At 50.1% G+C, this 26990-nt stretch overlaps 2 protein-coding genes across 8 annotated transcripts in view; both read left to right on the plus strand.

Annotated features, from left to right (window-relative positions):
- Positions 1-26990, plus strand: part of NCOA1 (nuclear receptor coactivator 1) — a 581329-nt gene that overhangs the window by 491371 nt on the left and 62968 nt on the right. For all 7 annotated transcript variants that reach the window (XM_073561908.1, XM_073561912.1, XM_073561913.1 and 4 more), the window contains 4 exons: positions 6500-6595; positions 10194-10334; positions 13339-13486; positions 13627-14944. In XM_073561908.1, the coding sequence (XP_073418009.1) occupies positions 6500-6595; positions 10194-10334; positions 13339-13486; positions 13627-14944 (1703 nt within the window). The remainder of the gene's footprint in view (positions 1-6499; positions 6596-10193; positions 10335-13338; positions 13487-13626; positions 14945-26990) is intronic.
- LOC141074292 (uncharacterized) lies at positions 215-6596 on the plus strand (the record flags this gene model as incomplete). Its single annotated transcript, XM_073561915.1, is given in 2 exon segments — positions 215-427; positions 429-6596. Coding segments are annotated over 2 exon segments (1071 nt in total), but the record flags the coding sequence as incomplete, so codon positions are not given.

Consider the following 26990-nt stretch of genomic DNA (forward strand, 5'->3'; position numbering starts at 1 on the left):
CTCCACTATCCCTTCCCTCTCCACTATCCCTTCCCTCTCCACTATCCCGTCCTTCTCTACTATATTGTCCTCCTCCACTATTCCGTCCTCCTTCACTATACCGTCCTCCATTGCCCAGTCCTCCTCCACTATCCTGTCCTTCTCTACTATCCCGTCCTACTCCATTTCCCAGTCCTCCTCCACTATGCTGTCCTCCTCCACTACCCCGTCTTAGTCCACTTTCTCATCCTTCTCCACTATCCCATCCTCCTCCACTATCCTTTCCTCCTCCACTATCCCTTCCTCCTCCACTATCCCTTCCTCCTCCACTATCCCTTCCTCCTCCACTATCCCATCCTCCTCCACTATCCCGTCCTCCTCCACTATCCCGTCCTCCACTATCCCATGCTCCTTCACTATCCCGTCCTCCTCCACTATCCCGTCCTCCTCCACTATCCCGTCCTCCTCCACTATCCCGTCCCCCTCCACTATCCCGTCCTCCTCCACTATCCCGTCCCCCTCCACTATCCCGTCCCCCTCCACTATCCCGTCCCCCTCCACTATCCCGTCCCCCTCCTCTATCCCGTCCTCCTCCACTATCCCGTCCTCCTCCACTATCCCGTCCTACTCCACTGTCCCGTCCTCCTCCACTAGCCCGTCCTCCTCCACTAGCCCGTCCTCCTCCACTAGCCCGTCCTCCTCCACTATCCCGTCCTCCTCCACTATCCCTTCCTCCACTATCCCTTCATCCTCCATTATCCCACCCTCCTCCACTATTCCGTTCTCCTCCACTATCCTTTTCTCCTCCACTGTCCCATGCTCCTCCACTATACCATCCTCCTCCACTATTCCGTGCTCCTCCATTATCCCTTCCTCCTCCACTATCCCTTCCTCCTCCACTATCCCATCCTCCTCCACTATCCTTTCCTCCTGCACTATGCTTTCCTCCTCCACTGTTCAATCCTCCTCCACTGTCCAATCCTCCTCCACTGTCTATACCTCCTTCCCTGTCTGTCCCATCCTCCTCCACTGTCCCGTCCTCCTCCACTATCCTTTCCTCCTCCACTATCCTTTCCTCCTGCACTATGCTTTCCTCCTCCAATAGCCTTTCCTCCTCCACTGTCCAATCCTCCTCCACTGTCCAATCCTCCTTCCCCGTCTGTCCCATCCTCCTCCACTGTCCCGTCCTCCTCCACTTTTCCATCTTCCTGCGGCGCCACTTTCACCAAACTCATCCACTCATTTGGCCCCCATTACACAGCCCCCATTATCTAGAGCAATGGGGATTCGGGGGTGGGCTGCCATAATTATAACGTCCAGTACAATCCCTGCCCTGTACAGATTATGTCTTGTACACACCCTATTCTGTATACGCTCTGCTCCGTCCACACCCTGCCTCGTACACGCCCTACCCCGTACACGCCCTGCCCCGTACACGCCCTGCCCCGTACACACCCTACCCCATACATGATCTGCTTAGTACATGCCCTTCCCCGTACACACCCTACCCCGTACACGCCCTACCCCGTACACGCCCTGCCCTGTACACGCCCTGCCCTGTACACGCCCTGCCCTGTACACGCCCTTCCCAGTACACACCCTGCCCTTTACACGCCTTTTCCCATACACACTCTACCCCGTACACTCCCTGCCCTGTACACTCCCTGCCCTGTACACTCCTTGCCTCGTACACGCCCTGCCCCGTACACGCCCTGCCCCGTACACGCCCTGCCCTGTACACGCCATGCCCTGTACATACCCCGTTCTGTACACACCATGCCCTGTACACGCCATGCTCTGTACACACCCTGTTCTGTACACGCTATGCCCTGTACACGCCATGCCCCGTACACGCCCTGCCCACTCCATGCCCTGTACACGCCCTGCCCTGTACAAGCCCTGTCCCGTACACGCTCTGCCCCGTACACGCCATGCCCTGTACACGCCCTGCCCTATGCATGCCCTGCCCTGTACATGCCATGCCCTGTACACACCCCGTTCTGTACACTCCCAGCCCCGTACACGCCCTGTCCCGTACAAGCCCTGTCCCGTACAAGCCCTGTCCCGTACAAACCCTGTCCCGTACAAGCCCTGTCCCGTACAAGCACTGTCCCGTACAAGCTCTGTCCCGTACAAGCCCTGTCCCGTACAAGCCCTGTCCCGTACAAGCCCTGTCCCGTACAAGCCCTGTCCCGTACAAGCCCTGTCCCGTACAAGCCCTGTCCCGTACAAGCCCTGTCCCGTACAAGCCCTGTCCCGTACAAACCCTGTCCCGTACAAACCCTGTCCCGTACAAACCCTGTCCCGTACAAGCCCTGTCCCGTACAAGCCCTGCCCCGTACACGCCCTGCCCTGTGCACGACGTGCCCCGTACACACCCTGCCCTGTGCACGACCTGCCCCGTACACGCCCTACCCCGTACACGCCCTGCCCCGTATACACCCTGCCCTGTACACGCCGTACCCCTTACACGCCCTGCCCTGTACACACCTTGCCCCATACACAGGATGCCCCATACATGCCCTGCCCCATACACGCCATGCTCTGTACACACCCTGTTCTGTTCATGCCTTGCCCCGTACAAGCTGTGCACAGACAACTTCTTTCCAATATAAACCCCTTCCCTGTACAATCCGTGCCCACTACAACTCCTCCCAACTACAGTTGTTTCCTAGTACATCTCCAGCTCTTCCCAATACAACCCCTGCGCAGTGCAACCTCCTCCCCGTACAGTCACTTTCCAGTACAAGCTGTACATGAACTACTGTATTAGGGCTCATACTTATCTGCGAGAAAAACAGAAGAGTTCAATCTGATAAAAAAATCGAATTGCACTCTGACTAATTATTCTATGATTCCTGACTCCTCTTCAGGTTTTTTTCTCAGCTCTGATCGGAATGAAAAAAAATTGTAGCATATATATATGGACGAGACTCGCCAATGCAACTCAATGGGTGTGATAAAAAAAATTGCATGGCACACGGACCGTGCAAGTGATATCCGATTTTTACACGCCGATGTCCTTGAAAACCTGACATTTCATCTGCCACGTACAGTAAAATCACAGCAGGACCCAACAGAATAGATATATACACATAGAATACATAAATCTATAGATCTCAGGCACATATATAATTAGTACAGTGCATTTGCAGCTTATGTGTATTTTATTGCTAAATAATTATTTTCTGAAAAAAATGGCGTGGGGTCCCCTGAAATTTTATTAACCAGCAGAAGGAAAGCGGACAGCTGGGGGCATATTTTTATAGCCTGGGAAGGGGGTAATACTCATGGAGCTTCCCAGGATGTTAATATCAGCTCACAGCTGTATACTTAGGCTTTACTGGTTATTAAAATGGGGAACCCCCCAAAAAATAATGTAGGGTCCCCCTATAATTAATAACCATCAAAGGCTAGGCAGACAGCTGCAGGCTGACATTAATAGGCTAGGAAGGGTCATGGATATTGTCCCCCCAGGCTAAAAACATCAGTTCTCAGCCACCCCTGAAATGTTGCAAAAGATGTGCCAAATCTGGCACTTAGTCTCGCTCTTCCCATTTGCCCTCGTGCTATGGCACGTTGGGTGATAGTATTGGAGTTGATGTCACCTTTGTATTGTCGGGTGACATCAAGCCCAAGGGTTAGTAATGGAGAGGCGTCTATAAGACTAACCCTGTAGTCAAATTGGCAAAAAAATAACACCCAGAAAAAAAGCCCTTTATTTCAACAAATGATATAGACTCCTTTATTTACTCTAAGGTAAACAAAAATAGTTATACTCACCTAACGCCCAATCAACTAATGCCAGGGTCCCCTGTAAAAGAATTAAAATAATAAACAACAATATTCCTCACCTGTCTGACAAGAAGATAATAATCCAAATGGCCTGTGACACATCTAGCTCTGCTACATCTAGATGGCAGGCTGAATTGTTGCAGAGCTAGACTTCTCGCGGGACAAATGGATTATTATTTTCACGTCGGGAACGTGTAAGGATGAAGTTGGTTTTTTTTGTTTTTTTTTTTTACAGGGGACAAGTATAACTGTTTTTGGGTAATTTAGAATCAATATGATTGAATCTATGATTCTATAAACGAGCCTGTGTCATTTATTCAAATCAAGGACTTTATTCTGGGGGTTATTTTTGACAATGTGATTATAGGGTTAGTAATGGGGGCAACTTATAGACGCCTCTCCATTACTAACCCATGGGCTTAATATAGCCTGACAATAGAAAGTTGACATCAACCCCAATACTAGCACCTCACTTTCCACACCAGGGCAAGTGCCAGAATTGGCGCATCTTATGCATGCACCATTTATGGGGTGGCTGAGAGCTGATGTTTTAGTCTGGGATGCGGCAAATATCCATGGCCTCTTCCTAAGCTATTAATATAAGCCCACAGCTGTCTGCATAGCCTTTGATGGTTATTAAGTATAGAGGGACCCTATGTCGTTTTGGGTTTTTTTTTTTAATTACCCAGGAAAGGCTAAGTATTCAGCCGTGAGCTGATATTAATAACCTGGGAAGCTCCATGGGTGTTATCCCCTTCCCAGGCTATAAACACGAGCCCCAGCTGTTGGCTTTCCCTCTGCTGGTTAATAAAAAAAATTCAGAAAATAATTTATTTTGTAATATAAAATATGTACAGTAAGCTACAGATATTTATATCTATCTATGTATGTGTCTATCTACCTATCTGTATGTCTGACTAATATATATATATATACAGTGCCTACAAGTAGTATTCAACCCCCTGCAGATTTAGCAGGTTTGATAAGATGCAAATAAGTTAGAGCCTTCAAACTTCACACAAGAGCAGGATTTATTAACAGATGCATAAATCTTACAAACCAAAAAGTTATGTTGCTCAGTTAAATTTTAATAAATTTTAAACATAAAAGTGTGGGTCAATTATTATTCAACCCCTAGGTTTAATATTTTGTGGAATAACCCTTGTTTGCAATTACAGCTAATAATCGTCTTTTATAAGACCTGATCAGGCCGGCACAGGTCTCTGGAGTTATCTTGGCCCACTCCTCCATGCAGATCTTCTCCAAGTTATCTAGGTTCGTTGGGTGTCTCATGTGGACTTTAATCTTGAGCTCCTTCCACAAGTTTTCAATTGGGTTAAGGTCAGGAGACTGACTAGGCCACTCCAACACCTTGATTTTTTGCCTCTTGAACCAGGCCTTGGTTGTGTTGGCTGTGTGCTTTGGGTCGTTGTCTTGTTGGAAGATGAAATGACGACCCATCTTAAGATCCTTGATGGAGGAGCGGAGGTTCTTGGCCAAAATCTCCAGGTAGGCCGTGCTATCCATCTTCCCATGGATGCGGACCAGATGGCCAGGCCCCTTGGATGAGAAACAGCCCCACAGCATGATGCTGCCACCACCATGCTTGACTGTAGGGATGGTATTCTTGGGGTCGTATGCAGTGCCATCCAGTCTCCAAACGTCACGTGTGTGGTTGGCACCAAAGATCTCGATCTTGGTCTCATCAGACCAGAGAACCTTGAACCAGTCTGTCTCAGAGTCCTCCAAGTGATCATGAGCAAACTGTAGACGAGCCTTGACATGACGCTTTGAAAGTAAAGGTACCTTACGGGCTCGTCTGGAACGGAGACCATTGCGGTGGAGTACGTTACTTATGGTATTGACTGAAACCAATGTCCCCACTGCCATGAGATCTTCCCGGAGCTCCTTCCTTGTTGTCCTTGGGTTAGCCTTGACTCTTCGGACAAGCCTGGCCTCGGCACGGGAGGAAACTTTCAAAGGCTGTCCAGGCCGTGGAAGGCTAACAGTAGTTCCATAAGCCTTCCACTTCCGGATGATGCTCCCAACAGTGGAGACAGGTAGGCCCAACTCCTTGGAAAGGGTTTTGTACCCCTTGCCAGCCTTGTGACCCTCCATGATCTTGTCTCTGATGGCCTTGGAATGCTCCTTTGTCTTTCCCATGTTGACCATGTATGAGTGCTGTTCACAAGTTTGGGGAGGGTCTTAAATAGTCAGAAAAGGCTGGAAAAAGAGATAATTAATCCAAACATGTGAAGCTCATTGTTCTTTGTGCCTGAAATACTTCTTAATACTTTAGGGGAACCAAACAGAATTCTGGTGGTTTGAGGGGTTGAATAATAAATGACCCTCTGAATAAACTTTTCACAATTTTAAAAAAAATTAAACAAAGAAATAACATTCTTTTTTTGCTGCAGTGCATTTCACACTTCCAGGCTGATCTACAGTCCAAATGTCACAATGCCAAGTTAATTCCGAATGTGTAAACCTGCAAAATCTGCAGGGGGTTGAATACTACTTGTAGGCACTGTATATGTGTGTGTGTGTGTGTGTGTGTGTGTGTGTGTAAATGAGAATATTTCCTTTGGAAATTTTGTAAATTACATACAGAATTGCTCTATGTAAAAGCTCATGTTAAAATCGCATTGCAATCGGATCGATATCGGTCCGTTTTTTTTTTACGGTGATGGGTATGAGCCTCTAACCAGTCTCTCTCTCGTTCCAGATTTCCAGTCCTGTCTGATCTGCATAGCTCGGAGATTACCTCGGCCCACACCCATCACCTCGCTAGAGTCTTTCATGACGAAGCAAGATGCTACAGGTGAGCGGGTGGGAGGGCAAGGAGCGTTCTACCTTCTGCAGGCTCCATAGGATGCCCACCACTGCCATCAGGACACTAACGACGGTAACGTCCTCTGGCTCTAAGTCATAAGCTGCCACCATCCAAAGAATTCTAGGAGTTTTCTTAGATGGTGGAGGTCCGATTTCTGACATTGTACAGTGGCCGTGCCTGGGAATGCAGTTCAGAGCTGGAATCCCACCGGGACCAAGTGGGTCTGGAGTTGGACCCCATTGATAAGTAATGTAACAGCGGAGATCTGATATAAATAAGAATATTCTGTCAGCCAGAAGCCACCACTAGGGGGAGCCACTGTAGACAGAGCAGTATATATGAGCACATTGGAGGGGGTCTGACTAATTATAATGGGGCGAGACTGGAACAGATGTTTGACGCCCCATGCAGGCTCTGTTTAGCCCCCCCATATTTGTCAATCTCTTAGGTTCAAGGGGACTTGCTGGCACCAGCATTGGCTCCATGAACCCACCTAGTATTTAGCCATAATGGCCCCCATTGTTGTAATCAAGAAATATGTCAGCTGGTCAGCACGATTAAGGTTCCTATGTACAATGTATGTGTTGTCCGCGGCTTCACGCTGAATACAATCATTATGCCGCTGCCTGAGAGGGGCTTTGTTGTAATAGTAAAAAAAGAGCCATAATCTATGTCACCACTAGGGGCGCCGGTAATCCGCTTCTGTTAGAATAAATGGTGTGGCTGCTCCCACTGTGAATTAATAGGACAAACCTGCAGGGTGACCCCATGCATCTGTGGTATCCTGGGCCCCCAATATATAGAGGACACATGCCACAGTGAGGTCTCCAGTGCAACATTTCTACCAGGGTTCCCAAAAATCACACGTATAGCAATACTCAGGGGCAAATGCAGAAATGTCAAAGAACGGGAGAAGGGTGTCCACGGAGGAAACAACAAAATACGCCCCCTCCTACCCAATACACCGATAATCCAGGAATTAACAAACAGTTACTAACCCCCAAAATGTAACCTAAATCGGTCCAGTACATTAGATGGCTTAGAACACTAATATTCTGATACATAACTTCAAATCTCCTGACTCTCTACAAACAGACATAGAGGTCAGTAATGAAAATCTGTCTACTTGCAGCCACCACTAGGGGGAGCTCACTACATATAGATTCATACAACCACCGCTAGATGGAGCTCACTACATACAGATTATACAGTGACCACTAGATGGAGCTCACTGCGTACAGATTTATACAGACACCACTAGGGGGAGCTCACTACGTACAGATTTATACAGTGACCATTAGATGGAGCTCACTACATACAGATTTATACAGACACCACTAGAGGGAGCTCACTACATAAAGATTTAGACAGACACGACTAGGGGGAGCTCACTACATACAGATTTATACAGTCACCACTAGGGGGAGCTCACTACATTCAGATTTATACAGTGACCACTAGATGGAGCTCACTAGGTACAGATTTATACAGTGACCACTAGATGGAGCTCACTACATACAGATTTATACAGACACCACTAGGGGGAGCTCACTACATTCAGATTTATACAGTGACCACTAGATGGAGCTCACTAGGTACAGATTTATACAATGACCACTAGATGGAGCTCACTACATACAGATTTATATAGTCACCACTAGAGGGAGCTCACTACATACAGACTTACACAGCCACCACTAGGGGGAGCTCACTACATACAGATTTATACAGTCACCACTAGGGGGAGCTCACTACATACAGATTTATACAGCCGTTACTAGATGGAGCTCACTACATACAGAGCTATACAGCCACCACTAGAGGGAGCTCACTGCATACAGATTTATACAGTCACCACTAGGGGGAGCTCACTACAGACAGATTATACAGCCACCACTAGAGGGTGCTCACTACATACAGATTTATACAGCCACAATTAGGGGGAGCTCACTACATACAGATTTATACAGTGACCACTAGATGGAGCTCACTACGTACAGATTTATACAGTGACCACTAGATGGAGCTCACTACGTACAGATTTATACAGACACCACTAGGGGGAGCTCACTACATACAGATTTATACAGTCACCACTAGAGGGAGCTCACTACATACAGGTTTATACAGACACCTTTAGGGGGAGCTCACTACATACAGACTTACACAGCCACCACTAGGGGGAGCTCACTACATACAGATTTATACAGTCACCACTAGGGGGAGCTCACTACATACAGATTTATACAGCCATTACTAGATGGAGCTCACTACATACAAAGCTATACAGCCACCACTAGAGGGAGCTCACTGCATACAGATTTATACAGCCACCACTAGGGGGAGCTCACTACAGACAGATTATACAGCCATCACTAGAGGGTGCTCACTACATACAGATTTATACAGTCACCACTAGGGGGAGCTTACTACATACAGATTTATACAGTGACCACTAGATGGAGCTCACTACGTACAGATTTATACAGTGGCCACTAGATGGAGCTCACTACATACAGGTTTATACAGACACCTTTAGGAGGAGCTCACTACATACAGACTTACACAGCCACCACTAGGGGGAGCTCACTACATACAGATTTATACAGCCACCACTAGGGGGAGCTCACTACATACAGATTTATACAGTCACCACTAGGGGGAGCTCACTACATACAGATTTATACAGCCATTGCTAGATGGAGCTCACTACATACAGAGCTATACAGCCACCACTAGAGGGAGCTCACTGCATACAGATTTATACAGCCACCACTAGGGGGAGCTCACTACATACAGATTTATACAGTCACCACTAGGGGGAGCTCACTACATACCGATTTAAACAGCCATCACTAGAGGGGGCTCACTGCATACAGATTTATACAGCCACCACTAGAGGGAGCTCACTATATACAGATTTATACCTCTATAATTGAGCGCCCCCTAGTGGTGGCAGAAATAAAGGTTTACATTCATCTTCGACTATTAGGGAAAATTAGAATAGGGAGAATATTTCCTGGTACTGGGTACCTCGGCCCCTCACTATGGCCTCCTTGTCTCGATTACAAGCCATATACAGAATGTAACCGCAGTATTTGCACCTTGGGGCCCTCAGGTGCACCATATTGCTGTAGGGAGATACATTGCGATGTTATTCACTTTAATTCCTCTCATTGCATCCTGGTGACATTGTATCAGTTCAGGAAGGATGCATTGATACATTTCGATTGTTAGCTCTTGGGATCAGCACATCTGCCTTGCTCTAATCTTGTGCCCAATCTTCACACCTCCTTAGACCGCAGCTGACAAATGACAAATTGATAACACAGATCTGTCTGCGAACACGGATGAGAGACGTTCCATTCTTCGCTTATTTTCATTGGCGCAGTGACAGAGCGGCCGAGAGGTTGTGTAAACAGCGGCTCATAAACCTTCTCCCCTTATCCAGAAATCTCTGCTCCGAGAGGCTGCGGCGGCCAAATCCCAACTATAAATGCGATTGTGTGTAATTATGGGAGACAATGACAGGAGACTGCGTCCAGCCACCGCATACATGGTTTATTTTTATTTTGTTCATGTTTAGGAAAAATCATCTCCATTGATACTAGTACACTGAGAGCTTCAGGCAGCACAGGCTGGGAAGACCTGGTCCGAAAATGTATCTATGCTTTCTTTCAAGCTCAGGGTACGGAACCGTCTTACGCCAAACAACTTTTTCAAGAAGGTGAGTGCACAAGAGACATAGTGTCCATACAGAAGTCTGCTCCATGAGGACATGACGTCACCGATCCTGTATTATACTCCAGAGCTGCACTCACTATTCTGCTGGTGCAGTCACTGTGTACATACATTACATTACTGATCCTGAGTTACATCCTGTATTATACTCCAGAGCTGCACTCATTATTCTGCTGGTGCAGTCACTGTGTACATACATTACATTACTGATCCTGAGTTACATCCTGTATTATCCTCCAGAGCTGCACTCACTATTCTGCTGGTGCAGTCACTGTGTACATACATTACTGATCCTGAGTTACATCCTGTATTATACTCCGGAGCTGCACTCACTATTCTGCTGGTGCAGTCACTGTGTACATACATTACATTACTGATCCTGAGTTACATCCTGTATTATACTCCAGAGCTGCACTCATTATTCTGCTGGTGCAGTCACTGTGTACATACATTACATTACTGATCCTGAGTTACATCCTGTATTATCCTCCAGAGCTGCACTCACTATTCTGCTGGTGCAGTCACTGTGTACATACATTACTGATCCTGAGTTACATCCTGTACTATACTCCAGAGCTGCACTCACTATTCTGCTGGTGCAGTCACTGTGTACATACATTACATTATTGAGCCTAAGTTATATCCTGTATTATATTCCAGAGCTGCACTCACTATTCTGCTGGTACAGTCACTGTGTACATACATTACATTACTGATCCTGAGTTACATCCTGTATTATACTCCAGAGCTGCACTCACTATTCTGCTGGTGCAGTCACTGTGTACATACATTACATTATTGAGCCTAAGTTATATCCTGTATTATATTCCAGAGCTGCACTCACTATTCTGCTGGTACAGTCACTGTGTACATACATTACATTACTGATCCTGAGTTACATCCTGTATTATACTCCAGAGCTGCACTCACTATTCTGCTGGTGCAGTCACTGTGTACATACATTACATTACTGATCCTGAGTTACATCCTGTATTATCCTCCAGAGCTGCACTCACTATTCTACTGGTGCAGTCACTGTGTACATACATTACTGATCCTGAGTTATATCCTGTATTATCCTCCAGAGCTGCGCTCACTATTCTGCTGGTGCAGTCACTGTGTACATATATTACAGATCCTGAGTTACATCCTGTATTATACTCCAGAGCTGCACTCACTATTCTGCTGGTGCAGTCACTGTGTACATACATTACTGATCCTGAGTTATATCCTGTATTATCCTCCAGAGCTGCGCTCACTATTCTGCTGGTGCAGTCACTGTGTACATATATTACTGATCCTGAGTTACATCCTGTATTATATTCCAGAGCTGCACTCACTATTCTGCTCGTGCAGTCACTGTGTACATACATTACATTACTGATCCTGAGTTACATCCTGTATTATACTCCAGAGCTGCACTCACTATTCTGCTGGTACAGTCACTGTACATACATTACTGATCCTGAGTTACATCCTGTATTATCCTCCAGAGCTGCACTCACTATTCTGCTGGTGCAGTCACTGTATACTTACATTACATTACTGATCCTGAGTTACATCCTGTATTATGCTCCAGAGCTGCACTCACTATTCTGCTGGTGTAGTCACTGTGTAAATACACTACATTACTGACCCTGAGTTAAACTTTTGAGCACAAATGTGTGTGTATATATATATATATATATATATATATATATATATATATATATATATATATATATATACACACACCGTAATTTTCGGGCTATAAGACACACTTTTTTCCTCCAAAAATGGGGAAGGGGGTGCGTCTTATAGTCCGGATGTACCAGCTCTGGCTATGGTGGGGAGGTAGGAGAGCGGCATCAGCGGAGCAGCGAGTCACAGAGTTAGGAGCCGGCTGCTGTGGCTAACTCCTGTGCCCGCTGCTAAAGAGAAATGAATATTCACTGCATTCGATACCCATGGGCATGGAGGGCAATGAATATTAATTTATCTTTATTAGCATCCTGATATGATTGGTCTTATCCTTATCCTGGTATGATTGGCCCCCACCCCCATCCTGGTATGCATGGCTCCATCAGAAAACATTAAAAGAACATACCATTACACTTACCTTCCCGGCGCTCCCTCGCAGCGTCCTGCTCCGATGCCAGCAGCTGCTTAATGCTTGTAAGCAGTGCATTGCAGGGATGTCATGCGCTGTTTGCAAGCCGAAGGGCAGCTGCCGGAATACTCAGTGCACTGCACGCCGAGACTGTGTGCGCGTAAAGCAGTGAGAATTCATTGCTCTCTAGCGAGCACAGTGTGAGCCGGAGACTTCTTGCTGCTGCTGCTGCCGGCGGTCACGTGTGTCGATACATTTCCCTTAAGTATCGGCACACGTGACCGCCGGCAGCAGGAAGTCTCCGGCTCACACTGTGCTCGCTAGAGAGCAATGAATTCTCACTGCTTTATGCGCACACAGTCCCGGCGTGCAGAGCATTGAGTATTCCGGCAGCTGCCCTTCGGCTTGCAAACAGCGCATGACGTCCCTGCAATGCACTGCTTACAAGCATTAAGCAGCTGCTGGCATCGGAGCAGGGCGCTGCGAGGGAGCGCCGGGAAGGTAAGTGTAATGGTATGTTTTTTTTAATGTTTTCTGATGGAGCCATGCATACCAGGATGGGGGTGGAGGCTAATCATGCCAGGTTAAGGATGAGGGCAATCATTCCTGCCAGGAAAGGGATGAGGGGGGCCATTCCTACCGGGATAGGGATGAGAGAACCATATATACCAGGATGGGGGATAGTAAGTACAGAATTGACCACATTTTTGTTTCCATTTTTTTTCCTAATTTCCTCCTCTAAAACCTAGGTGCGTTTTATGTTCCAGTGCGTCTTATAGTCCAAACAATACGGTATATATATTGAGATCTCTGGCAGAATAGTGAGTGCAGCTCTGGAGTACAGTATTGGATGTAACGCTTCTGTATTAATGAATCCTATACTTCCGTTCTGCTTCCGCAGTAATGATGAAGGGAACGGCCTGCAGTCCATCATACAAGTTCACCCTGAGCGATGGGACGGAGCTGAGTGCTCACACCAAGTGCAAGCTGTACTACCCTCAGAGTCCTGACATGCAACCTTTCGTCATGGGAATTCATTTCATTGAAAGGTGATGGGGCGATGTGCAAGTGACCGCAGTCTTGTATTGCCGTTGACGTATCGGCGATCTCCACCTCCCAGTGTTTTTGTCCTCCTGTCACTTGGTTTTCTTGTGTTTTCTTACATCTCTTTTATGTGTTTTTTTTTTAGGGATCATAGCTCTATTTGTACACAAGAAAACACTAACTCAGGAATGTCACTACCCCGACTCAGCCCCTCAATTAACTCCACTATGTCGCCAGCTCCGGGGGTCCCCTTCTCTTCTACCACCTCTGCACCCAGTGGCAACGTGCTGAACTCTATAATGAACCAGCAACCGGTCACTGGCCTCCATAGCATCAGCAGCTCCAACACCAGCCAAACAAACTATGGATGTTCCCCTGGAAGTCAGATGGGAACCAACGTTGCCTTAAACATGGGGCAGGCTGGACCCCAAAACAGTACCAATCTAAACCTCAACAGTTCCCCCATGAGCAGTCCAGGGATAAGTCCTCCTCACTTCATGTCTCCAAGGCCTCGAGGAAGTCCAGGTCTGGTATCCCGGCCTCGAGCTTCAGGTAATCCCTTTTCTCCCCCGATACCTACCATGCACTCCCCGGTGGGGATCTCCAGCAATGGCTGTAACAATACCAACAGATCCTTCTCCAGTGTTCCACCAAACTCAATGCCAATACTCAACGAAGGACCCATGACCCCCGTAGGGTATTCTTCTCCATCTCCCGGCATGATGGGTGGGCTGTGTTCCAACAACAATGGTAGACTCTTCTCTAATCCCCAGGGCATAAACGATGGACCTACCAACCAGTCACATTATTCTACCACGTCTCCTGTCCTACGACAGGTCTCGTCCCAGAGCTCTCCAGGGAGACTCGGTATGCAGCCCATAAAAATGGAGCCCAAGGACAATGGGAATGGTGGTGACAACCGGATTGGGAATGGAGATAGCAAAAGTTCCTTGGCTGCTTCAAGTCAAAAACTTGTACAACTCTTGGCAACCACTGCGGAGAACAAGTTGCGGGACGGTGACCTGACCTGTAGAGATCCTTTAACTTGTCCTGTCGTTTCCAACTCGAGCTGTGGAAGTTCTTCCTCGAGCAGCGGGACATGCCCTTCATCTCACAGCTCTTTGACGGAGAGGCACAAATTGCTACACAGACTCCTCCAAGAAGGGAGTCCTTCAGACATAAGTACTTTGTCTTTAGACCAAGATAAGAAAAGCTCCGGGTCCGGCAGTAGCCAGGCACAAGGGCAAACATCGGAGATAAAAGTAGAGAGGAAGGACTCCAAAGACCAGATACTGCGTAACCTGCTGGACAAGGACGAGAAGGAGGTGAAAACACCTGCCCTGAGTCTGGAGGACGTGAAGGTGAAAGTGGAGAAGACCGAGTCCATCGATCAGTGCGTCTCCACCGCCAACACTCTGGGGAAGCCAGTGCAAGAGGACGTAAAGCTGGAGACACACAACCAGGTGAGCGGCTGAGTCCACAGACACCCTGTACACCAGAGGTCTCCAAAATCTGGGACTCCAACTGCTGCAAGCTAGGAGTGGGGGGACAGGAGGATGATACTGACACTGGGGGGACAGGATGATGATACTGACACTGTGGGGACAGGATAATGACGCTGACACTTGGGGGACAGGATAATGACGCTGACACTCGGGGTACAGGATAATGACGCTGACACTCGGGGTATAGGATAATGACACTGACACTTCGGGTACAGGATAATGACACTTACACTCGGGGCACAGGATAATGACACTGACACTCGGGGTACAGGATAATGACACTGACACTCGGGGTACAGGATAATGACACTGACACTCGGGGTACAGGATAATGACACTGACACTTGGGGTACAGGATAATGACACTGACACTTGGGGTACAGGATAATGACACTGACACTGGGGGGACAGGATAATGACACTGACACTTGGGATACAGGATAATGGCACTGACACTTGGGGTACAGGATAATGACACTGACACTTGGGATACAGGATAATGACACTGACACTTGGGATACAGGATAATGATGCTGACACTTGGGGTATAGGATAATGACACTGACACTTGGGGTACAGGATAATGATACTGACACTTGGGGTACAGGATAATGACACTGACACTCGGGGTACAGGATAATGATACTGACACTTGGGGAATAGGATAATGACACTGACACTCAGGGTACAGGATAATGATACTGACACTTGGGGTATAGGATAATGACACTGACACTCAGGGTACAGGATAATGATACTGACACTTGGGGTACAGGATAATGACACTGACACTTGGGGACAGGGTACTGATACTGACACTCGGGGTACAGGATACTGATACTGACACTTGGGGTACAGGATAATGGCACTGACACTTGGGGACAGGATAATGATACTGACACTTGGGGTACAGGATAATGATACTGACACTTGGGGACAGGATAATGATACTGACACTCGGGGTACAGGATAATGACACTGACACTTGGGGTACAGGATAATGACACTGACACTTGGGATACAGGATAATGATACACTTGGGGTACAGGATAATGGCACTGACACTTGGGGACAGGATAATGATACTGACACTCGGGGTACAGGATAATGACACTGACACTTGGGGTACAGGATAATGACACTGACACTTGGGATACAGGATAATGATACACTTGGGGTACAGGATAATGACACTTGGGGTACAGGATAATGACACTGACACTCGGGGTACAGGATAATGACACTGACACTCGGGGTACAGGATAATGACACTGACACTTGGGGTACAGGATAATGACACTGACACTCGGGGTACAGGATAATGACACTGACACTCGGGGTACAGGATAATGATACTGACACTTGGGGTATAGGATAATGACACTTGGGGTACAGGATAATGACACTGACACTTGGGGACAGGATACTGATACTGACACTTGGGGTACAGGATAATGGCACTGACACTTGGGGTCCTGGATAATGACTCTGACACTCGGGGTACAGGATAATGATACTGACACTTGGGGTATAGGATAATGACACTTGGGGTACAGGATAATGACACTGACACTTGGGGACAGGATACTGATACTGACACTTGGGGTACAGGATAATGGCACTGACACTTGGGGACAGGATACTGATACTGACACTTGGGGTACAGGATAATGGCACTGACACTTGGGGACAGGATACTGATACTGACACTTGGGGTACAGGATAATGGCACTGACACTTGGGGACAGGATACTGATACTGACACTTGGGGTACAGGATAATGATATTGACACTTGGGGTACAGGATAATGACACTGACACTTGGGGTACAGGATAATGACACTGACACTCGGGGTACAGGATAATGACACTGACACTCGGGGTACAGGATAATGACACTGACACTCGGGGTACAGGATAATGATACTGACACTTGGGGTATAGGATAATGACACTTGGGGTACAGGATAATGACACTGACACTTGGGGACAGGATACTGATACTGACACTTGGGGTACAGGATAATGGCACTGACACTTGGGGACAGGATACTGATACTGACACTTGGGGTACAGGATAATGGCACTGACACTTGGGGACAGGATACTGATACTGACACTTGGGGTACAGGATAATGGCACTGACACTTGGGGGCAGGATACTGATACTGACACTTGGGGTACAGGATAATGATATTGACACTTGGGGTACAGGATAATGACACTGACACTTGGGGTACAGGATAATGACACTGACACTCGGGGTACAGGATAATGACACTGACACTCGGGGTACAGGATAATGACACTGACACTCGGGGTACAGGATAATGACACTTGGGGTACAGGATAATGACACTGACACTTGGGGACAGGATACTGATACTGACACTTGGGGTACAGGATAATGGCACTGACACTTGAGGACAGGATACTGATACTGACACTTGGGGTACAGGATAATGATATTGACACTTGGGGTACAGGATAATGACACTGACACTTGGGGTACAGGATAATGACACTGACACTCGGGGTACAGGATAATGATACTGACACTTGGGGTACAGGATAATGACACTGACACTTGGGGTCCTGGATAATGACTCTGACACTCGGGGTACAGGATAATGATACTGACACTTGGGGTATAGGATAATGACACTTGGGGTACAGGATAATGACACTGACACTTGGGGACAGGATACTGATACTGACACTTGGGGTACAGGATAATGGCACTGACACTTGGGGTACAGGATAATGGCACTGACACTTGGGGACAGGATACTGATACTGACACTTGGGGTACAGGATAATGGCACTGACACTTGGGGTACAGGATAATGACACTTGGGGTACAGGATAATGACACTGACACTTGGGGACAGGATACTGATACTGACACTTGGGGTACAGGATAATGGCACTGACACTTGGGGACAGGATACTGATACTGACACTTGGGGTACAGGATAATGGCACTGACACTTGGGGACAGGATACTGATACTGACACTTGGGGTACAGGATAATGGCACTGACACTTGGGGACAGGATACTGATACTGACACTTGGGGTACAGGATAATGATATTGACACTTGGGGTACAGGATAATGACACTGACACTTGGGGTACAGGATAATGACACTGACACTCGGGGTACAGGATAATGACACTGACACTCGGGGTACAGGATAATGACACTGACACTCGGGGTACAGGATAATGACACTTGGGGTACAGGATAATGACACTGACACTTGGGGACAGGATACTGATACTGACACTTGGGGTACAGGATAATGGCACTGACACTTGAGGACAGGATACTGATACTGACACTTGGGGTACAGGATAATGGCACTGACACTCGGGGACAGGATACTGATACTGACACTTGGGGTACAGGATAATGGCACTGACACTTGGGGACAGGATACTGATACTGACACTTGGGGTACAGGATAATGATATTGACACTTGGGGTACAGGATAATGACACTGACACTTGGGGTACAGGATAATGATATTGACACTTGGGGTATAGGATAATGACACTTGGGGTACAGGATAATGACTCTGACACTTGGGGTACAGGATAATGACACTGACACTCGGGGTACAGGATAATGACACTGACACTCGGGGTACAGGATAATGACACTGACACTCGGGGTACAGGATAATGACACTGACACTCGGGGTACAGGATAATGACACTTGGGGACAGGATACTGACACTTGGGGTACAGGATAATGACACTGACACTTGGGGTACAGGATAATGGCACTGACACTTGGGGACAGGATACTGATACTGACACTTGGGGTACAGGATAATGATACTGACACTCGGGGTACAGGATAATGGCACTGACACTTGGGGTACAGGATACTGATACTGACACTAGGGGTACAGGATAATGACACTGACACTTGGGCACAGGATGATACTGACACTTGGGGTACAGGATAATGACACTTGGGGTTATAACTGGTTTCAGCCCCCCTTTGAGCCTGTAGATTATTGGGGTGCATTAGATTTGTGATCTCCTCGTGGCGGTGTCTGCGGCCCCCTCTCGGACCCCTCTTCCTCCTCTGCTCTCAGTAGGTCGGGTTATTTCTTTGTATCCGATGTCGGACAGCTGGATGAACTGTATTTCACTCCCAGCGCTGGAATCAGATTCTGTGATCCCCGCTTCTTCTGGGGAGGTGGAGACAAGGGGTTTCCCCATCGCCTCCACTTTGGGGTCTCAGACTCTATACCAGTTCTACTATTTAAAGAGGAACTCCACTCATTTTATAATTACATATTGCAACATTGTATCATGGAACAGCCTGAGAGATACAGATGTCTTCATCGGGAGCCACTATTTCTAATTCTGCAGGATCAATTACATTCAGTAACTGCAGGAAACTGTATCTAACCAAGTCAGAGCTGCAGTGTAAAGTATAGGGGAGGGTGAAAGGAGCAGTCTAAGCAAATGAAGGGTCTAAGAAGTAATTTAATATTACCTCAGACCCAACAGACAATGTAGATGGTGGCGTGAGTGATCAAACATGTGGGCTAGTAGAGCAGGCCTGTAGTGTAAAGCATGGAAGTAGACCAGCTGCCCATGCACATTGTGGTTAGAAAGTTCCTGGATTTTCAGAGTGCCAGTCTCACACGGTCGTTCTGGAGGAGATCTGTAGAGTAAAGCATTGAGGACAAGTAACTGCTTAAGCCATAGATGACTCATGAAACTGAGACCACCTTAGACCAGAGTCCCCGATCAAAGCTGTGTGCCAAAGAAGATGCGCTGCAGTATAAAGCATTGAGGCTGATCAGGAGTCCAGACTGCCATAGATTCCGATAGCCAGTCATCCGCTGACACTGGAGTAAAGTAATTGCTACTTCTCCTGAACTCTGTTCTCGCTGCCTCGGAGGGTTTGCAGCCGCGTCTCTCCGCAGCCCTGTGACCCTCAGAGGAGATGAGCAGGAAACTTGGCGCCTTTATAAAGACGCTGTTTTCAGTAGTGTCGTCTTTTGGGGAATCGGCTTCATTCTCTTTCGAGCTCTCCAGGATCACCACCGCTTTCCCAACCAGAGTCTTAGTAGAAGGAAACGTTCAGCTTTGAGAATTGCTCCCCAATCCCACCTCTTCCCTCCCTTATCCTCCCCTCTTTTGAAGTCCACTCTGTCCGCATCTACTCTCCCTCCAACCTCCAAGTGGCCGTCATATACCGACCTCCGGGCCCGGCCTGTGCTTTAATTGACCAATTCTCTACCTGGCTTCTTCACTTTCTCTCTGCTGACATTCCCACCATCATCATGGGTGACTTCAACATCCCCACTGATACCCTTCAGTCAGCAGCCTCCAAACTCCTGTCCCTTCATCCTTTGGACTTGCGCAGTGGTCCTCCTCAGCCACCCACACAGACGGACACACATTAGACCTGGTCTTCACCCGTCTCTGCTCCCTATCTAACTTCACATCCTCCCCTCTCCCTCTATCTGACCACCATCTACTCACTTTCTCATCCCTGTCCTCCTCACCTGTCACCCATGTCCAGCAACATGCGCACCCCCGCAGAAACCTCGCACACCTAGACACCCACGCGCTCTCTGACTATTCTACCGCTGTCCTCCACATCCTCACTCCACTGCTTTCTACAATGCCACTCTCACATCAGCTATTGACACGGTCGCCCCTCTCGTTCATGGCAGAATGCGACGTACCAACAGACAACCCTGGCACAATAGCACCACTAAAAAGCTCCGGTAAGTGTCCAGGGTTGCAGAGCGGCGCTGGAAGAAAACAAATTCGCAAGATGATTTCACTGCGTTCAAACAGGCAACACTCACTTTCAAATCTGCCCTCACCTCTGCTGAACAGGCCTACTTCACTACCCTCGTATCTTCCCTATCTTACAACCCCAAACAGTTATTCAAAACTTTTACCTCCCTCCTCCGCCCACCACTGCCTCCTCCAACCTCCCTCATCTCTGCTGAGGACTTTGCCACACACTTCAAAAATAAGATCGACCAAACAAGGCAAGTCTTCATCACTCAACCACCACAACCCCTTTGTATGCCAGACCAATGTCCAAACCCCATAACCTCACTCTCCAACATCACTGAAGGGGAGCTTAATCGCCTCTTCTCCAAATCGCACCTCACAACCTGTGTACTTGACCCCATCCCACCTCCTCCCCAACCTCACCACCACGCTTATCCCATCCCTAACCCACCTCTTCAACCTATCACTAACATCCGGTACTTTCCCTTCTGCTTTCAAACATGCGACAATCCGGGCCTATCCTTAAAAAGCCAACCCTCGACCAAACCGCTATGTCCAGCTATCGCCAAATATCGCTGCTCCCATTCGCTTCCAAACTCCTGGAGCAGCACGTCCACGCTGAACTTTCCTCCCACCTCTCCTCTAACTTGCTCTTTGACAATCTACAATCTGGTTTCCGCCCCCATCACTCCACTGAGACAGCCCTGACCAAAATTACCAACGACCTACTTACAGCCAAAGCTAACGGACAATAATCTATACTCCTCCTTCTAGACCTGTCCTCTGTCTACAACACAGTTGACCATTGCCTCCTACTACAGATCCTCTCCTCCTTTGGCATCAAAGGCCTTTCCCTATCCTGGATCTCCTCATACCTTTCCAGCCGCACATTCAGCGTCTCCCACTCCAACACCACCTCCTCATCCCACCCTCTCTGTTGGAGTCCCCCAAGGCTCTGACCTAGGACCCCTAGTCTTCTCAATCTATACATTGACCTAGGACAACTCATAAAGTCCCACGGATTCCACCTTTATGCCGATGATACTCTACTCAGATCTACCTCTCTGGCCCAGACGTCACCTCTCTGCTCTCCAGAATCCCCGAGTGTCTATCAGCCATATCCTCCTTCTTCTCCTCTCGCTTCCTCTAACTCAATGTGGACAAATCTGAGCTGATCATCTTTCCCCCATCTCACAGATCTTCCTTACCCGACCTATCTTTCACAATTAATGACATCATACTTTCCCCCATACTGGAAGTCCGCTGCCTCAGAGTAACCCTTGATTCTGCCCTGTCCTTCAAACCGCACATCCAAGCTCTTTCCACCTCCTGTCAGCTCCAGCTCAAAAATATTTCCAGAATCCGTCCCTTCCTCAACCCTCAATCTACTAAAATGTCCTCTTCATCTCCCGCCTCGACTACTGCAACATCCTTTTCTGTGGTCTCCCTGCTAACACTGCTAACGCCGTGTCTGGCTCTATTATGGGAGTGCCGTGTCTGGCTCTATTACGGGGGTGCCGTGTCTGGCTCTATTACGGGGCGCCGTGTCTGGCTCTATTATGGGGTTGCTGTGTCTGGCTCTATTATGGGAGTGCAGTGTCTGGCTCTATTATGGGGGTGCCGGGTCTGGCTCTATTATGGGGGCGCCGGGTCTGGCTCTATTATGGGGGCGCCGGGTCTGGCTCTATTATGGGGGTGCCGGGTCTGGCTCTATTATGGGGGCGCCGTGCCTGGCTCTATTATGGGAACGCCGTGCCTGGCTCTATTATGGGAACGCCGTGCCTGGCTCTATAGTGGGGGTGCCGTGTCTGGCTCTATTATGGGGGCGCCGTGCCTGGCTCTATAGTGGGGGTGCCGTGTCTGGCTCTATAGTGGGGGCGCCGTGTCTGGCTCTATTATGGGAGCGCCATGTCTGGCTCTATTATGGGAGCGCCGTGCCTGGCTCTATTGTGGGGGCGCCGTGCCTGGCTCTATAGTGGGGGTGCCGTGTCTGGCTCTATTATGGGAGCGCCGTGCCTGGCTCTATAGTAGGGGTGCCGTGCCTGGCTCTATTATGGGAGCGCCGTGCCTGGCTCTATAGTAGGGGTGCCGTGTCTGGCTCTATTGTGGGGGCGCAGTGTCTGGCTCTATTATGGGGGCGCAGTGTCTGGCTCTATTATGGGAGCGCCGTGTCTGGCTCTATTATGGGAGCGCCGTGTCTGGCTCTATTATGGGAGCGCCGTGCCTGGCTCTATAGTAGGGGTGCCGTGTCTGGCTCTATAGTAGGGGTGCCGTGTCTGGCTCTATTGTGGGGGCGCAGTGTCTGGCTCTATTATGGGGGCGCCGTGTCTGGCTCTATTATGGGAGCGCCGTGTCTGGCTCTATTATGGGAGCGCCGTGTCTGGCTCTATAGTGGGGGCGCCGTGTCTGGCTCTATAGTGGGGGTGCCGTGTCTGGCTCTATTATGGGAGCGCCATGTCTGGCTCTATTATGGGAGCGCCGTGCCTGGCTCTATTGTGGGGGCGCCGTGCCTGGCTCTATAGTGGGGGTGCCGTGTCTGGCTCTATTATGGGAGCGCCGTGCCTGGCTCTATAGTAGGGGTGCCGTGTCTGGCTCTATTATGGGAGCGCCGTGCCTGGCTCTATTGTGGGGGCGCCGTGCCTGGCTCTATAGTGGGGGTGCCGTGTCTGGCTCTATTATGGGGGTGCCGTGCCTGGCTCTATAGTAGGGGTGCCGTGCCTGGCTCTATTGTGGGGGCGCAGTGTCTGGCTCTATTATGGGGGCGCAGTGTCTGGCTCTATTATGGGAGCGCCGTGTCTGGCTCTATTATGGGAGCGCCGTGTCTGGCTCTATTATGGGAGCGCCGTGCCTGGCTCTATAGTAGGGGTGCCGTGTCTGGCTCTATTGTGGGGGCGCAGTGTCTGGCTCTATTATGGGAGCGCCGTGTCTGGCTCTTATGGGAGCGCCGTGCCTGGCTCTATTATGGGAGCGCCGTGCCTGGCTCTATAGTAGGGGTGCCGTGTCTGGCTCTATTGTGGGGGCGCAGTGTCTGGCTCTATTATGGGGGCGCAGTGTCTGGCTCTATTATGGGAGCGCCGTGTCTGGCTCTATTATGGGAGCGCCGTGTCTGGCTCTATTATGGGAGCGCCGTGTCTGGCTCTATTATGGGAGCGCCGTGTCTGGCTCTATAGTGGGGGCGCCGTGTCTGGCTCTATAGTGGGGGCGCCGTGCCTGGCTCTATAGTAGGGGTGCCGTGTCTGGCTCTATTGTGGGGGCGCAGTGTCTGGCTCTATTATGGGGGCGCAGTGTCTGGCTCTATTATGGGAGCGCCATGTCTGGCTCTATTATGGGAGCGCCGTGCCTGGCTCTATAGTAGGGGTGCCGTGTCTGGCTCTATTGTGGGGGCGCAGTGTCTGGCTCTATTATGGGGGCGCCGTGTCTGGCTCTATTATGGGAGCGCCGTGTCTGGCTCTATTATGGGAGCGCCGTGTCTGGCTCTATAGTGGGGGTGCCGTGTCTGGCTCTATTATGGGGGCGCAGTGTCTGGCTCTATTATGGGAGCGCCGTGTCTGGCTCTATTATGGGAGCGCCGTGCCTGGCTCTATTATGGGAGCGCCGTGCCTGGCTCTATAGTAGGGGTGCCGTGTCTGGCTCTATTGTGGGGGCGCAGTGTCTGGCTCTATTATGGGGGCGCAGTGTCTGGCTCTATTATGGGAGCGCCGTGTCTGGCTCTATTATGGGAGCGCCGTGTCTGGCTCTATTATGGGAGCGCCGTGTCTGGCTCTATAGTGGGGGCGCCGTGTCTGGCTCTATAGTGGGGGTGACGTGTCTGGCTCTATAGTGGGGGTGACGTGTCTGGCTCTATTATGGGGGTGCCGTGTCTGGCTCTATAGTGGGGGCGCCGTGTCTGGCTCTATTATGGGGGCGCCGTGTCTGGCTCTATAGTGGGGGCGCCGTGTCTGGCTCTATTATGGGGGTGCCGTGTCTGGCTCTATTATGGGGGTGCCGTGTCTGGCTCTATTATGGGAGCGCCGTGCCTGGCTCTATTATGGGAGCGCCGTGTCTGGCTCTATAGTGGGGGTGACGTGTCTGGCTCTATTATGGGGGCGCCGTGTCTGGCTCTATAGTGGGGGCGCCGTGTCTGGCTCTATAGTGGGGGCGCCGTGTCTGGCTCTATTATGGGGGTGCCGTGTCTGGCTCTATTATGGGGCGCCGTGTCTGGCTCTATAGTGGGGGCGCCGTGTCTGGCTCTATAGTGGGGGCGCCGTGTCTGGCTCTATAGTGGGGGCGCCGTGTCTGGCTCTATAGTGGGGGCGCCGTGTCTGGCTCTATAGTGGGGGTGACGTGTCTGGCTCTATAGTGGGGGCGCCGTGTCTGGCTCTATAGTGGGGGTGCCGTGTCTGGCTCTATAGTGGGGGAGCCGTGTCTGGCTCTATAGTGGGGGTGCCGTGTCTGGCTCTATAGTGGGGGTCCCGTGTCTGGCTCTATAGTGGGGGAGCCGTGTCTGGCTCTATAGTGGGGGCGCCGTGTCTGGCTCTATAGTGGGGACGCCGTGTCTGGCTCTATTATGGGAGCGCCGTGTCTGGCTCTATAGTGGGGGTGCCGTGTCTGGCTCTATAGTGGGGGAGCCGTGTCTGGCTCTATAGTGGGGGCGCCGTGTCTGGCTTTATAGTGGGGGTGCCGTGTCTGGCTCTATAGTGGGGGTGACGTGTCTGGCTCTATAGTGGGGGCGCCGTGTCTGGCTCTATAGTGGGGGCGCCTTGTCTGGCTCTATAGTGGGGGCGCCGTGTCTGGCTCTATAGTGGGGGTGCCGTGTCTGGCTCTATAGTGGGGGTGCCGTGTCTGGCTCTATAGTGGGGGTGCCGTGTCTGGCTCTATAGTGGGGGAGCCGTGTCTGGCTCTATAGTGGGGGTGCCGTGTCTGGCTCTATAGTGGGGGAGCCGTGTCTGGCTCTATAGTGGGGGAGCCGTGTCTGGCTCTATAGTGGGGGTGCCGTGTCTGGCTCTATAGTGGGGGTGCCGTGTCTGGCTCTATAGTGGGGGAGCCGTGTCTGGCTCTATAGTGGGGGAGCCGTGTCTGGCTCTATAGTGGGGGTGCCGTGTCTGGCTCTATAGTGGGGGAGCCGTGTCTGGCTCTATAGTGGGGGTGCCGTGTCTGGCTCTATAGTGGGGGTGCCGTGTCTGGCTCTATAGTGGGGGAGCCGTGTCTGGCTCTATAGTGGGGGTGCCGTGTCTGGCTCTATAGTGGGGGAGCCGTGTCTGGCTCTATAGTGGGGGTGCCGTGTCTGGCTCTATAGTGGGGGTGCCGTGTCTGGCTCTATAGTGGGGGAGCCGTGTCTGGCTCTATAGTGGGGGTGCCGTGTCTGGCTCTATAGTGGGGGAGCCGTGTCTGGCTCTATAGTGGGGGTGCCGTGTCTGGCTCTATAGTGGGGGTGACGTGTCTGGCTCTATAGTGGGGGAGCCGTGTCTGGCTCTATAGTGGGGGTGCCGTGTCTGGCTCTATAGTGGGGGAGCCGTGTCTGGCTCTATAGTGGGGGTGCCGTGTCTGGCTCTATAGTGGGGGAGCCGTGTCTGGCTCTATAGTGGGGGTGCCGTGTCTGGCTCTATAGTGGGGGAGCCGTGTCTGGCTCTATAGTGGGGGTGCCGTGTCTGGCTCTATAGTGGGGGTGACGTGTCTGGCTCTATAGTGGGGGAGCCGTGTCTGGCTCTATAGTGGGGGTGCCGTGTCTGGCTCTATAGTGGGGGCGCCGTGTCTGGCTCTATAGTGGGGGAGCCGTGTCTGGCTCTATAGTGGGGGTGCCGTGTCTGGCTCTATAGTGGGGGTGCCGTGTCTGGCTCTATAGTGGGGGTGCCGTGTCTGGCTCTATAGTGGGGGTGCCGTGTCTGGCTCTATAGTGGGGGTGCCGTGTCTGGCTCTATAGTGGGGGTGCCGTGTCTGGCTCTATAGTGGGGGTGCCGTGTCTGGCTCTATAGTGGGGGTGACGTGTCTGGCTCTATAGTGGGGGTGACGTGTCTGGCTCTATAGTGGGGGAGCCGTGTCTGGCTCTATAGTGGGGGAGCCGTGTCTGGCTCTATAGTGGGGGAGCCGTGTCTGGCTCTATAGTGGGGGAGCCGTGTCTGGCTCTATAGTGGGGGAGCCGTGTCTGGCTCTATAGTGGGGGCGCCGTGTCTGGCTCTATAGTGGGGGTGCCGTGTCTGGCTCTATAGTGGGGGCGCCGTGTCTGGCTCTATAGTGGGGGTGCC

Source organism: Dendrobates tinctorius, unplaced genomic scaffold, assembly GCF_039654945.1.
Source record: "Dendrobates tinctorius isolate UK_male_01 unplaced genomic scaffold, ASM3965494v1 ptg000332l, whole genome shotgun sequence".
NCBI lineage: Eukaryota > Metazoa > Chordata > Amphibia > Anura > Dendrobatidae > Dendrobates > Dendrobates tinctorius.